This window comes from Pristiophorus japonicus, chromosome 9, assembly GCF_044704955.1.
Source record: "Pristiophorus japonicus isolate sPriJap1 chromosome 9, sPriJap1.hap1, whole genome shotgun sequence".
Lineage (NCBI taxonomy): Eukaryota > Metazoa > Chordata > Chondrichthyes > Pristiophoridae > Pristiophorus > Pristiophorus japonicus.
Genome location: NC_091985.1, coordinates 218,080,434 through 218,096,197, shown reverse-complemented (window position 1 = coordinate 218,096,197; position 15,764 = coordinate 218,080,434). Strand labels below are relative to the sequence as shown.

The following is a 15,764-nucleotide window of genomic DNA, read 5'->3' as shown; positions in this document are numbered from 1 at the left end:
GTTTCTCATTCTTTCTCTGAGCTTGTGAATTGTGGAAATGTCTGGAAGAGGAAAAACCAGCGGTAAAGCTCGGGCCAAGGCCAAGTCTCGCTCCTCCCGAGCCGGACTGCAGTTCCCTGTGGGCCGTGTTCACAGGCTCCTGCGAAAGGGGAACTATGCTGAGCGTGTGGGTGCCGGAGCCCCGGTCTATATGGCTGCTGTGCTCGAGTATCTGACCGCTGAAATCCTGGAGCTGGCCGGCAATGCGGCCCGCGACAACAAAAAGACCCGCATCATCCCCAGACACCTGCAGTTGGCCATCCGCAACGACGAGGAGCTCAACAAGCTGCTGGGAAAGGTGACCATCGCTCAGGGTGGAGTGCTGCCGAATATCCAGGCTGTGCTGCTGCCCAAGAAAACCACCACTTCGTCCAAGACCAAGTAAAGCGGACAAGATTTAATCTAATAACCCAAAGGCTCTTTTCAGAGCCACCCACAGGATCTGTGAAAGGGCTGCTTACTGTCTTAATAGAGTCATGTACCGATAGATTGGCCTGTTTTAGACCTGTAAACATAGAAAATAGGTGCAGGAGTAGGCCATTCGGTCCTTCGAGCCTGCACCACCATTCAATAAGATCATGGCTGATCTTTCACCTCAGTACCCCTTTCCTGCTTTCTCTCCATACCCCTTGATCTCTTTAGTTATAAGGGCCGCATCTAACTCCCTCTTGAATATATCTAACGAACTGGCATCAACAACTCTGCGGTAGGGAATTCCACAGGTTAACAACTCTGAGTGAATAAGTTTCTCCTCATCTCAGTCCTAAATGGCTTACCCCATATCCGAATGGGGGAGTTTTCAGTTCCCAGTCACTGCATTACGGTTCTCTGCTCACAGATACACTCTTCCAGTTAACAGCGAATAATTGAACTACAGTTGTCACTCAACAATTGTATAAATACCGCCACAGGTTCCTTAAATGTTCTTTAATCTGTCTGAAAACTAGAGTCGGCGGTGATGAATTAATGTAGTAATAAAAGGGTCTAGTTTAATTTTGGTCTGGTTTGAGATAGTTTGAATGCTGCTTCTGTTCTCGGGAGCTCCGGCCGTTCCCGGGCTGTGTATTTCTCTGCTAAGCCAGTCAGTTTAGACCGCACTGGAGCAGCGAGCGATGTACACACACAGAACCCGGGTCAATTGCAGTGCTTCCCAGATCTGCCTGTCCCCATTCTCCGGCAACACCGAATGGGGAAATCTGTGTTCTGCCCCGGGGAACTCGAGGTCAGAGCGACGCAAAGCCGATGTCAGTTTCTGAAAATATTAAAGGGCTAATTAGTTAATCGTCAATAACTCCCATGTGAACGGAGTTGGTATATGAACACACGATCAGTAATCAGTCCCACACCCTCTGCCCCGTCCCTACAATGGGTTAATGAACAACACGAAGCTCTGGTTACAGGAGATGGCAGCTCTTTCCTTTGCTGATTTGGTGGCTCTGAAAAGAGCCGTTGTTGCACTTGGTGGTGAATCTTGGAGCCGAGGCAGGGGGAGTCGAGGCGCGCTCCCCGCGAATGCGGCGGGCAAGCTGGATGTCTTTGGGCATGATGGTGACTCGCTTGGCGTGAATGGCGCACAGGTTGGTGTCCTCAAACAGCCCCACCAGGTAAGCCTCGCTGGCCTCCTGCAGGGCCATGACGGCCGAGCTCTGGAAGCGCAGGTCGGTCTTGAAGTCCTGAGCGATCTCCCGCACCAGGCGCTGGAAGGGCAGTTTGCGGATCAGCAGCTCGGTGGATTTCTGGTAGCGGCGGATCTCCCTCAGAGCCACGGTGCCGGGTCTGTAGCGATGAGGCTTCTTCACTCCGCCTGTGGCCGGAGCGCTCTTCCGGGCCGCTTTGGTCGCCAGCTGTTTGCGAGGAACTTTCCCTCCGGTAGATTTGCGCGCTGTCTGCTTGGTCCTGGCCATTTTCTGAACGAATCTGGGACACAAGGATTATTAATGCGGAGCCTCCTCTGGGGCCTCCTTTTAAAGTGTGTGAGGGTCCGCCCCGGGGCTGTGATTGGGTGCAGCCCGGCGCCAATCAAGTTTGAACCAAGCACCGAGAGTGAAAATGAAGGGCGGGGATTTCTGGGCCTTGAAACTCTTTTGAGTTTATCTGTGAAAACATAAAACATTAAACGGTGCCACCCGACCTGGGTGACACTCCAGACATTTACAAGGCCCTTTTTTTTTTTCCCCCTTTTTTGTGTTTTTTTTTTGTGTTTTTTTTTTGGGCACTAAAATCACAATTTTTTCTGGGCCTTGAATGGCTGAACTGAAACTGACAGTTGGTCAATTTCAAAAAGCCCGCCAATTTCACAGTATCAACCAAGAGATTAAATAACCTCTAATTTCGCGCCAGCAGTTTAAGAATCCCGCTCTTTATAACGGCGATTGTGCCCCATTATAAGTCACCAAGTCCATTTCTCTGTAACATTCCGGTTTAAATTCTGTTCCATTCCCTGATCGGTCTGTACCGGGCGGGAATAAATCCCCGGTCACTGCTTCCTGTAAACATAAAGTCCCGCATCGATCCCGCCAGTGCCGTCCCGTTTAACCGATTCTCACAGAAACCTCACATGACAGGAATTATCTGTGAGGGGAGACTGTAATGTCTGGGTAAAGGGGACTGTGTATCCCACCCGCTAATTGTGACTGTCAGCCGAAGTTTCTGATCTCTCAATTTACAATAGTTGTAAAATATTTAATAATTCCCATATTCCTACAGCGACTACACTCCAAAAGTACTTGATTGGTCTTGAGGGGTTCGGTGGTCGTGAAAGGCGCTATATAAATCCAAATATTTCTTTCCATTAATTAAACAGCCGAAATCATTTCCCAACCCCAGGTCGCTGCTCTCTCTGTGAGGCGGTGGGTGGCTCTTAGAAGAGCCTTTGTGTTGTGTTTCGGGGGGAAAGGGTCAAGTTATTCAGCCGCCGAATCCATAGAGAGTGCGGCCCTGCCGCTTCAGAGCGTACACCACATCCATGGCAGTGACCGTCTTGCGCTTGGCGTGCTCAGTGTAGGTGACTGCATCCCTGATCACATTCTCCAGGAAAACCTTAAGCACCCCGCGGGTCTCCTCGTAGATCAAGCCTGAGATCCGCTTGACACCACCACGGCGAGCCAGGCGGCGGATAGCTGGTTTGGTGATGCCCTGGATGTTATCACGGAGCACTTTACGGTGCCGCTTGGCTCCGCCTTTACCCAGTCCTTTGCCTCCTTTACCTCGACCAGACATGATGACGGTTACTCACTGAAACAGCCGCTGAATGAGAAGGAGCTCCTCCCGGCTCCTTTTTATAGAGCTGGAGCCGACCTGACTGAGAAAGTGCAGAGTGAGAGAGGCGGGAAGGGGAGGAGACAGAGTCAAGATTGACAGACAGAGCAGAGAGCGGCCTCTGGTCTTCCAGCTCCGCCTCCAGCTTTCTGCAGCCGCCAATTTCAAACTGTTTTCCCACAATAGAACCGAGACACAGCGCTCTGCACAAACCCTTAAAGACTCGGAATTCATCTTCAAGGCTTCCATGAACCAGAAGCTTTTAAATAAAGTCCCGTTACAATGTAAATGGGGACTTTTCAGAATGGCAGGCAGTGACTAGTGAGGTACCGCAAGGTTCTGTGCTCGGGCCCCAGCTGTTTACACTGTACATTAATGATTTAGACGAGGGGATTAAATGTAATATCTCCAAATTTGTGGATGACACTAAGTTGGGTGGCAGTGTAAGCTGCGAGGAGGATGCTATGAGGCTGCAGAGCGACTTGGATAGGTTAGGTGAGTGGGCAAATGCATCGCAGATGAAGTATCATGTGGATAAATGTGAGGTTATCCACTTTGGTGGTAAAAACAGAGAAACAGACTATTATCTGAATGGTGACAGATTAGGAAAAGGGGAGGTGCAAAGAGACCTGGGTGTCATGGTACATCAGTCATTGAAGGTTGGCATGCAGGTACAGCAGGCGGTTAAGAAAGCAAATGGCATGTTGGCCTTCATAGCGAGGGGATTTGAGTACAGGGGCAGGGAGGTGTTGCTACAGTTGTACAGGGCCTTGGTGAGGCCACACCTGGAGTATTGTGTACAGTTTTGGTCTCCTAACCTGAGGAAGGACATTCTTGCTATTGAGGGAGTGCAGCGAAGGTTCACCAGACTGATTCCCGGGATGGCGGGACTGACCTATCAAGAAAGACTGGATCAACTGGGCTTGTATTCACTGGAGTTCAGAAGAATGAGAGGGGACCTCATAGAAACGTTTAAAATTCTGATAGGGTTAGACAGGTTAGATGCAGGAAGAATGTTCCCAATGTTGGGGAAGTCCAAAACCAGGGGACACAGTCTAAGGATAAGGGGGAAGCCATTTAGGACCGAGATGAGGAGGAATTTCTTCACCCAGAGAGTGGTGAACCTGTGGAATTCTCTACCACAGAAAGTTGTTGAGGCCAGTTCACTGAATATATTCAAAAAGGAGTTAGATGAAGTCCTTGCTACTAGGGGAATCAAGGGATATGGTGAGAAAGCAGGAATGGGGTACTGAAGTTGCATGTTCAGCCATGAACTCATTGAATGGCGGTGCAGGCTAGAAGGGCCGAATGGCCTACTCCTGCACCTATTTTCTATGTTTCTATTAACAATCGCGAATATTCCCGCCGATATACAGCCCCTTCCCTGTCAATCTCAGACCTTGTTCCATCTCCCCACACTTCCTCTCACAGACGGGTTTAGCAGTTTACAAACACCTTATTCCAGCTGATTTGGAGAATGTGGTGCTTGGGGTTTGAGTTGTGAGGCGAGGTATCTCCGCCAGTATCACCGTCTCACAGAATCTGTGAAATGACAATGACCGGGAACTGAGACTGGAACCGAACACATTCCCAGTTACAGTGAGGCCCGGGCCGGACATCCCATTCTCTGTGTGTTTTATTGCAGACACTGGGGGATGGGTGAGTGCAGCCAATGTCACCAGGGATCCTGGCTTCATGTTCAATTATTTCTGTCTGAAATCTGAGCCCGGCCCCGGGACAGGGATCATTTGATTCGGGGATCAGCTCTTTTCTGAGAGGCGTGGGTGGCTCTGAGAAGAGCCTTTGGGTTCAGATGTTTACAAGTTGCACTTTTTATTTACTTTTTGGGCGCTGCTTTCTTGGGTTTTGCTGATTTGGCTATGGCCCTCAGTTTTTTCACCTTTTTGGCCGCCTTTACCTTTGCGCCTGAGGCCTTCTCGGGGCTCTTGGGCTTCGCCGCCGCCTTCTTCCCAGCCGCTGCTTTCGCTGTCTTTTTTACTGTTGGCGCCTTCTTGGCTGCTGGTTTCTTGGTTGGAGATTTCTTGGCTGCTGGTTTCTTGGCTGGAGATTTCTTGGCTGCTGGTTTCTTGGTCAGAGATTTCTTGGCTGCTGGTTTCTTGGCTGGAGATTTCTTGGCTGCTGGTTTCTTGACTGGAGATTTCTTGGCTGCTGGTTTCTTGACTGGAGATTTCTTGGCTGCTGGTTTCTTCACCTTCCTTCCCACTTTCCCCTGGTTTTCCTTCTTAGCGACTTTGAAGGAGCCCGAGGCGCCCGTGCCCTTGGTCTGCACCAGGAAGCCATTTGTCACATTCCTCTTGATACTGAACCTGATCTGGGACCCGCGCTTCTCCACATCCACGCCTTTGGCCGCCAGAGCCTTCTTTATCGCGGCCAGGGACATCCCCTTGCGATCGCTGCCATCGGCCACAACCTTGAGGATCTGTTCGCCCATCGTGGGACCGGCTGGCTTGGAGCGGGGAGCCGCCTTCTTCTTCTTACTGGGAGCGTTGGTTTGAGCGGCGGCGGCAGGAGGAGCGGTTTCGGCGGCTGCAGTGTCAGTCATGTCGGCGGCTCTGTAGAAAATCTCTCTGACAGTCAGAGCTCGGTCAGAAATGAAACGGGAGGCGGCGGCACAGAGCAACTTAAAGGTAGCGAGCGGACGGGGCGGAGACTTCCTGCTGTCAGCTCCCCGCCCCTCCAGCCTCTCTGTGTTTCTCTCTCCTCATTAACTGTCCGATTCCAATTCAACCCGGGCCCTCCAGATTCCCAGACTGGCCTCTTTCTGTCCCGAACACCGGGCTGTTTGTTGTCGAGAAAGTTTCATCCGAACTGAAGGCAGCAATTTGGATTTAAACCCGTTTCATTGCTGCACTGATCGCGCTCTCTCACGCGATCGCGGACATTTTCTCTGTTTTTCGACTGAAATTTGAAATCACTTCAAACTTGACGTTTAATTCCCACTTTAGACCTGAGCAGGGCAGCAGGGCGATCCTGTGACAGGGAAATCTTTGAATTTTACACAAGAGGGACTCTGGAATCCGGCAATGAGACGGACACACAAACACAGTGACATTAGTCTCACCCGGCCGCCCCTTTAACACACTCTCGCTCACACAATGTTCACAATCTGCACATTCACAGCACAAACTGTCCCAGATTTACAGCTCCCAGCACAGGGTTTCCTCTCCGCTCGGCCTGTGCTGCCGATTCTCGGGATTAGTTGTAGTTTCCCAGCTCAGTAAGTGTTAAACACTCTGAGACCGGCGCCCCTCACAGTGCCAGTTCCAGATTCAGGGGCAGGAGCCAATCACAGCAGAGGCTGGCTTAACCCATATCTGCTGTTAAGTTGTTATATTGTTCGCACGCAGAAATATGTTTGCTTAACGTGAAAATATAAATTATGTGTTCACCGTCGCACCAGCCTCTTTGTATCTCTCTCTCCTCCTAAACGGAGGGACATTTAACTGTAACTGGTGTCCTATCCATCTCATACTCAACACCCAGAGATGGCTATCAGAGAGCGACAGAGACACAGTACCAGTCTTAAACTCCCTAACTGTGTCTGCTTATTACGCTCTATGATACTATCACATATTCATGTACAGCATCAGCGGAAAAGAGAGAGAGACAGGCACAGTATCAGTCTTACATTGTATATCAGTGTCTCCATATTACACTCAGTCACAGTGCCACACCGTCATGTATTGCACCAGAGAGAGAAACAGAAACATTCTCAGTGTTGTACTTCCAACAGTGTTTCCACATCGCGCTAAATAACAGAATCCCGCCTTCACAGACAGTTCAAGAGAAAGGGGGATAGCGGCAGAGAGAGAGTGGACTGAGAGAGAGAGAGACAGGGGAGGCAGGGCGGTGAGACACAGAAACATGCACAGTATCAGTTCCAGACTGACCTGTGAGGTCCGGTTTTATCCTGAAAGATCCCATTGGAGAGACATAAGATGCAGTCCCCTCTCTCACTGATATTGTACCACAGACAAACACATTATTAATCCCACACTGCGGGACAGTGTCAGAGAGTGAGAGAAACAAGGTCCCATATTTAACCCTCGCTTGTCTGTTGTACTCTCTGTAATCTTGCAGCTCAGGGCCGTTCGGTATTACACTCAGTGACCGAATGTCTCACTCTGATTAAATTAATCTGGGACAGTTTCTGTCAGATATTAACTCCTGCACAGTCCCAACAAACACTCCTACTCCCCCGTCCCTCCGATGTTTCTGCAGGATTGCTTTGTGAAGACGGGCTCACGAAGTGAAAAACACACTGCACGGAATGATCCCAAATTGAGCATCTCAAAGGGGCAAGGCCCCCATCTTTAAACATTTTCTGCCCTTGCCCCCCAGGCCCAGTTCCTTTGCTCAGATTCTGATAAAAGTAAATCGGGAAAAGTGCACTTTGATTTTTAAAGGCTGAATTATTACAGCGAGCTGCGCATGCGGGGATAAGCCCCGCCCCCGTGTCGATTTCCAGTGAGCAGAAGAGCGCATGCGCTCTCCCCTCCCCCAGCCCTGCCTGTGAGCGCTATTCACTCAGTGAGCGGAAGAAGATGGTTTAAACAACCGGGAATTGAGACACCACAGCCCCGGGGTAAGGCAGCGAGCAGTAGCCTCCTTACAGCAGCACATCGCTTTGGGAGCGTGTCCGCAGATGGGCTCAGAGATCGGCACTGAGTCCGGGGGAAGTTCAAGGGGAGTCGGGGTCTGTGTGTAACAGGTGGAGTGGAGCAAGAACTGGTCTCAGTGCGTGGAGTGAGTGGGGGAAGGGAGAGGCCATTCTCGGGCTGTGTGTGGACAGCGTGTGTCCCGGGTAAGGGAGACAGAATGGGAAGGATCTGCTGTTTACAATCATTGCTACTTTCTTCCTGCAAGCCAGTAGTGAACGTTCCTGCTTTAGTTCCAGTCTCACCGTGTTTGTTGTCATTGGACAGTGAGCAGTGGAAGCAGAGCCGGACAGTGAGGATTTATACAAGGCGCATCTATTGCAGGCACCGGGTGAGAAATGTGAAAGACACGTTTTAAACAGCGGCTCTTTGTTTCTGGTTGAACGGTTAGTGCCCTGGGAGAGGGGAGCAGCAATCTGAGCTGTGTAAAAGTCCGTGCTCCATCGGGTAGTCCCATTCCTGAAGCAGGGCAGGGGTTGGGTTGTGTCTGGATGTCAGTAAATTGCTGTAAATCTGCCCAACACACTTGGTGTGCAGAAGCCGAGTGCTGCAGTACTGCAGTGGAGTCAGACACTGACACTGTTTGTATCGCTGGCTTCCCTTTGCGAATGTTCATAATGAATATTAATTGAACGATTACATTCATCACTTTCGTCTTTTTTCTACCTCTCCTATTCTTGAATGATCAGAGATACCTTCTCCTACAGGCAAGGAATTGAAGGAACCGGAACAAATGTGAAGTTTCCTCCACCTGAGACATAAGGAACAGTGTAACCAGCTCCTTCTCACACACAGTAGGTACGGTACCTATCACAGTGTGCGGGTACGCAGACAGGTTATCCGAATTAAACATGTTTGTGGTGCTGAATGGCTTCCTCCTATTCCTGTGCAACAGGCCTGAGGGGGCTGATGGCCACCTCCTGTTCCAATTTAACAGACTGGAGATACTGAGTGGCCTTCTCCTGTTCCTAATGTAATAAACATGAGGGGCTTAATGGCCTCCTCCTGTTCATATGTAACAAGCTCTAGGGGCAGAATGACTTTCCCCTGTGCCTATGTATCAGGCTAGAATGGGATGAATGGCCTCCTTTAGTTCTTATGTAACAGGTTCCAGGGGCTGAATAGCCACTTCTATTCCAGTGTAACAGACTCCAGGGACTGAATGGCCTCCTCCAGTTCCGATATAACAAGCTCGCGGATCTGAATGTCCTCCTCCCGTTCCCATAAACAGTCCCGTGGGGATGAATGTCCTTGTCCTATTCCTAATGTAACAGACCTGAGGGGCAGAATTGTGTCATCCTATTGCTTTCTAACTCCAATTGCTGAATGGCCCTCTCCAGTTCTTAATGTAATATGCTCGAGGAGCTGAATGGCCTTCTCCAGTTCCAAATGTAATAGGCTCAAGGAGCTGAATGACCCTCTCCAGTTCCAAATGTAATAGGCTCAAGGAGCTGAATGGCCCTCTCCAGTTCCTAATGTAATAGGCTCGAGGAGCTGAATGGCCTCCTCCTGTTCCTATATAACATTCTCGAAGGGTTGACTGGCTTTCTCCTGCTCCCATGTCACAGGGCCAAAGGGCTGAATGGCCTGCTTATGATCCTAATTTAACATGCTTGAGAGGCTGAATGTCCTCCTCCAGTTCCTATATAACATGCAGGAGGGGCTGAAAGGCCTCCTTCAATTCCACTGTAACAGACTCGAGGGACTGAATGGCCTCCTCCTGTTCCTTATGTAACAGGCTCGAAGGGATGATTTGCCTCCAAGTTCCATGTGCTGAAAGGCCTCCTCAAGTTCCCAGATCCAAGGACTGTTCTTCCCCGTTGTTTTGGAAATAGCATCGGGCAGTAAACAGGAGCTCAATGCTTCTTGCCCGCCAGCTCTCTGATCAGGCTCCTCGCTCAAACATCCCCAAATGTTGCTTTCTTTTCCATCACCTCTCGAGTTATTAGCCAAGTTTTCATCGAGCAAATCGTGATCTCACCAGTAACAGCACTTTGCCGACGGTTATCCACGAGGCTGCTTCTGACATTTTCTTCTGCGTAAATGTTAACCACCGTAAGTAACTGAAAAGCTTCATTTCTATACCAACAACAAACACTTGCATTTATGACAGATACAGAATAATTCTCACATTCACTCACTGTACCCCTGACTGACAGATGCAGAATGAATCCCACACTCACTCACTGTACCAGAGACTGACAGATACAGAGTGAATCCCACACTCACTCACTGTACCAGAGACTAACAGATACAGAGTGAATCCCACACTCACTCACTGTACCACAGACTGTCACATACAGAGTGAATCCCACACTCATTCACTGTACCACTCACTGACAGACACAGAATTAATCCCACACTCGCTCACTGTACCACAGACTGATAGATACAGAATGAATACCACACTTACACACTGTACCACTGACAGTTATGGTTTATATAATGTACTAATAGCTAGTCTCTACTCCAAATATTTCTGAATCGCATTTGTCCAATATAATGAAAAACTTTTGTCTGTTGGGTTCATCTCTGATCTGTAAATTTCACAGATATAGGATAAAACACACTCTCACATACCAGAAACTGACAGATACAGAATAAAACTAACACACAGATACAAAAACTGACAGGTGCAGAATAAATCCCACACTCACATACCAGAAACCGGCAGGTATAGAGGAAACACACACTCACACACCCCAGAATGAGAGATGCAGAATGAATCCCACATTCACATTGCACAAACTGACATATAAAGGTAAAAATTCACACGCAGATACCAGAAACTGACACCCCACACTTCTGCCACAAACTGACAGGTACAGAAAAAAACACAATGAATCTCAGAAACTGACAGGTACATATTAATTCCTACACTCACACAGCAGTAACTGACAAGTACAGAATAAAACCCACATTCACATAGCAGAAACTGACAGGTACAGAATGCAATCCACACTTAGATACCAGAAAGTGACCGCTACAGATTAAAACCACAGTCACTCATCAGAAAATGACAGGTATCGATTAAACCCCATACTCCCATACCGGAATCTGACAGGTACAGAATAAAATCCATACTCCAATCTGAAAAACTGATGGATACTGGTCAATATCCACACTCACATACCAGAAGCTGACGATACAGGTTAAAGTACACACACTCATATCAGAAACTGACAGGTACATGATAAAACACACACAGACATAACCGAAACTGACCGATACAGATAAAGACCACACTCATCAGAAACTGATAGATATAGAATAAAACGCACACTCACACATATCAGAAACTGATAGGTACACAATAAAACCCACACTCACATATAAGAAATTGACAGGTAGACAACAAAACCCAAACTCACATCTCAAAATTTGACAGGTACACAATAAATCCCAACTCACATAGCAGAGACTGACAGGTACAGAATAAATCTCACATTCACTTCACAACAACTGACAGGTACAGAATAAAACACACACTCAGATACCAGAAACAAAGAGGTACAGTATAAATCCCACATTCACATCGCAGAAATGGACGGGTACAGTATGAAACCCACACCCATGTATCTGAGCAATAATATGCAAGTAAAACCCATACACGCCTGTCAGAAACTGACAGGGAAACACATGCCAGAGGCTGACGGAATGAGTAAAACAGTTTAGGCACTCGTACTCCAGTGTCAGGCTCACACAATCATTTTTTCAGTAATTCGGATGATAACTAATATGCTCGCAATGTGGCCCATTTAATTAGTGATAAAAGCAACTTGTGAAATAATCCCATTTTTGCTAATTTAATTTGTGACAAAAAGATGGTCTGAACATGCGCTAAATACACGCTGCTCCTCCCCTCCCCACAGTGTTTAAACCAACGGGAAGGGCTCATGTGAGCTCCCCTCCCCCAGCTCTGTCAGCGGCTGCCGTTTCCTCTGTGCTGGGCTGATGATCGTTGAACACATCAGGGAGCGGAAATATCCCAGGCCCGAGTAAGGGAGCAAACAGCAGCCTCCTTACAGCAGCTCATCGCATTGGGACTGTGTCCGCAGATGGGCTTTGAGTCGGGGTAAGTTCAGCGGCAGTCGGGGGCTGTCTGTAAGAGGCAGAGTGGAGCAGGAAGTCGTTCCAGAACATGGAGTGAGTGGGGGAAGGGAGAGGCCATTCTCTGGCTGTGTGTGTTCCGTGTAAGGTAACAGAGAAAGTAAATCACCTCGCTCTTTCAAATCATTGCTGCTTTCTTTCCCCAAATCAGTAGTGAATGTTCCTGATTCAGTTCCAATCTCAGTGTCTGTTGTTCTTGGACATTAAACAGTGTAAACAGAGCCTGGATGTGAGGAGTGTCACAAAGTGCATCTACTGCAGATACCAAAAGAGGAATGTGATAGGAGACATTTCAAAAATGGGTTATTTTGTTTCGGTGCGTTGAATTCTCCAAAACCATGTTGCTGGTGATCGAGAGATACATTGTCGCTCCCTCAGATACATCAGCATCTGGTAACTGTGACATTCTGTTAATGACACAGGCCCTCAGCTCGGTTTCAATAGACTGAGAACAATTGTTGTACAACCCAGGTACCTGTGGTTATATTCCAGGAAGCGATTCAGAATTGTACAGGTAGTCCCATGGGAGTGGGAGATATAAACCTGGACTGTGCCAATCGGGTGTCCCATTCATGGACCAGTGCTGGTTTTGGGTTGTGTCTGGATGCTGATAACTTTCTATAGAACTGTCCTACACACCTGGTGTGGAAAATCTGAGTGTCGCTGTACTGCAGTGAGGTCAGACAAGGACTCTGTTTGTATCACGGTTTCCTCTCTCCAGATACTTTACTTTATTATGCACAAACACATGAATTATAAATTTATTCTCTCCATTGCCTGTCCATATCATAACTAATAGTGTTCTATTATTATTCTCAGAGCAAAATACTTCACCAAGCCAGAATAAATTTGATCTTTCCTCAACCCGGAACACAAGAAACAGTGCAGGCAGCTCCTTCTCACACACAGTAAGTACATTATCACTCAGAGCGCAGAGACACAGAACTGACCGCAATCATATTGCCACAGATAGCAGAAGCTGTCAGTCCCACAGTGATCCAAATTCCCAGAGTTATGCTATGAATCCCACAGTCACTTGGAGCAGTACAATAATATGTTGTTCCAAAGTCCAATCATATTGCATTGAAAGGCAGATCCTTTACTCAGACACATGAACAGATAGACACTGACACGGTGTCAATCCACACTGGTGTCTGTACACTGACTCTCAAACCCAACTGCTGTCATACAAGAGCAGAGAAACAGAGGTAATGGCCTGAACCAAACCTCCTCCTGAGACAGTCATCGGTAATCGCAAACTATCATCCGCCTACAGCAGGTGGAGAAGGAACCAAATCCAACAGTCACAAAGAGCAAGAATAGCTCAGTACAAGAGACTGTCAATTACATAATCAATCCCACACTCACACATCACCAGTCGAACAGATACATAATCAATCCCACACTCACACACATCACCAGTCTAACAGATACATAATTAATCCCACACTCACACACATCACCAGTCTAACAGATACATAATCAATCCCACACTCTCACACATCACCAGTCTAACAGATACATAATCAATCCCACACATTCACACATCACCAGTCTAACAGATACATAATCAATCCCACACTCTCACACGTCAGCAGTCTAACAGATACATAATCAATCCCACACTCGCACACATCACCAGTCTAACAGATACATAATCAATCCCACACTCGCACACATCACCAGTCTAACAGATACATAATCAATCCCACACTCACACACATCACCAGTCTAACAGATACATAATAAATCCCACACTCTCACACATCACCAATCTAACAGATACATAATCAATCCCACACTCTCACACATCACCAGTCTAACAGATACATAATCAATCTCTCACTCACACACATCACCAGTCTAACAGATACATAATCAATCCCACACTCTCAAACAGTAACAGAAACTGACAGCTACAGAATTAATCCCACACTCTCAAACAGTACCAGAGACTGGGATTAACATAATGATTCATACACTCAGACACATTGAATGACAGATTGAGAAAGAATCACAATCACCTCCAATACCTGAGATTGACTGACTGATTGAGAGTGAAACCCACACTCCCCTACCAGGCCCTTACAGCTACAGACAAATACTCACACTCACATACCAGGGACAGATAGTTAGAGAGTGAACTCCAGTCACTCACCAGAAACTGAGAGGTACAGAAAAAAAACACTTCTGCATTCCAGAGACCGATAGATACAGAGTAATACCCACACTCGCTTTCCAGAGACTGATAGATAAATACCCACACTCACATTCCAGAGACTGATAGATACAGAGTAATATCCACACTCACATTCCAGAGACTGATTGATACAGAGTAATACCCACACTCACATTCCAGAGACTGATAGATAGAGTAATACCCACACTCACATTCCAGAGACTGATAGATACAGAGTAATACCCACACTCACATTCCAGAGACTGATAGATAGAGTAATACCCACACTCCCATTCCAGAGACCAATAGATACAGAGTAATACCCACACTCACATTCCAGAGAATGATAGATACAGCGTAATACCCACACTCACATTCCAGAGACTGATAGATAGAGTAATACCCACACTCACATTCCAGAGACTGATAGATACAGAGTAATACCCACACTCACATTTCAGAGACCAATAGATACAGAGTAATATCCACACTCACATTCCAGATACTGATAGATAGAGTAATACCCACACTCACATTCCAGAGACCAATAGTTACAGAGTAATACCCACACTCTCATTCCAGAGACTGCTAGTTACAGAGTAATACCCACGCTCACATTCCAGAGACTGCTAGTTACAGAGTAATACCCACGCTCACATTCCAGAGACTGATAGATACAGAGTAATACCCACACTCACATTCCAGAGACTGATAGATACAGAGTAATACCCACACTCTCATTCCAGAGACTGCTAGTTACAGAGTAATTCCCATGCTCACATTCCAGAGACTGATAGATACAGAGTAATACCCACACTCACATTCCAGAGACTGATAGATACAAAGTAATACCCACACTCACATTCCAGAGACTGATAGATACAGAGTAATACCCACACTCACATTCCAGAGACTGATAGATACAGAGTAATACCCACACTCACATTCCAGAGACTGATAGATACAAAGTAATACCCACACTCACATTCCAGAGACTGATAGATACAGAGTAATACCCACACTCACATTACAGAGACCGATAGATCGAGTAATACGGACACTCACATTCCAGAGACTGACAAATACAAATTAAAAACCACACTCCCATAACAGAAACCTACAGGTACTGATTAAAACCCTTACTCAAATATCAGAAACAGATAGCTACAGAATGAAACGCACACTCACTTCCCAGTGATGGACAGATACAGAATAAAACACCAGAGAGTGACAGATAGATAGTAAAATCAACACTGACCTGAAAGTGACTGACTGATTCAATGTCAAACCCCCAATACCACAGCTGTACCAGATACTTAAAGGCACAGAATGAAATCAACATTCATATAATAGCAACTGATGGGTACAGAAAACATACACACATTAACATACCAGTGACAGACAGGTAGAATGTGGTAAACTCCACACTCGCATAACAGAAACTGTGACCTATAGAATATAACCCCATTCATAACAGAAACAGACAGGTACAGATAAAA

The 15,764-nt window shown here is 47.1% G+C and overlaps 2 protein-coding genes across 8 annotated transcripts in view; one reads left to right on the top strand and one right to left on the bottom strand.

Annotated features, from left to right (window-relative positions):
* Nucleotides 1–15,764, top strand: part of LOC139273703 (zinc finger protein 436-like) — a 93,953-nt gene that overhangs the window by 52,380 nt on the left and 25,809 nt on the right. For 3 of the 7 annotated variants that reach the window (XR_011595304.1, XM_070890733.1, XM_070890731.1), the window contains 2 exons: nt 8,684–8,774; nt 12,906–12,994. The gene's annotated coding sequence lies outside the window, so the exon portion shown is untranslated. Of the gene's footprint in view, nt 1–7,817; nt 7,904–8,683; nt 8,775–9,972; nt 10,032–12,905; nt 12,995–15,764 lie in introns of those variants that run through there. The other 4 variants (XM_070890735.1, XM_070890732.1, XM_070890736.1 and 1 more) reach the window with 4 other exon arrangements.
* On the bottom strand, nt 1,434–5,860 carry LOC139274142 (histone H1-like). The gene is made up of 4 exons (XM_070891184.1): nt 5,417–5,860; nt 5,139–5,323; nt 1,839–1,956; nt 1,434–1,595 (listed from the first exon to the last, which is right to left on the bottom strand). Exons 1-4 carry the CDS (start codon nt 5,858–5,860, stop codon nt 1,434–1,436), a joined length of 909 nt encoding a protein of 302 aa, XP_070747285.1.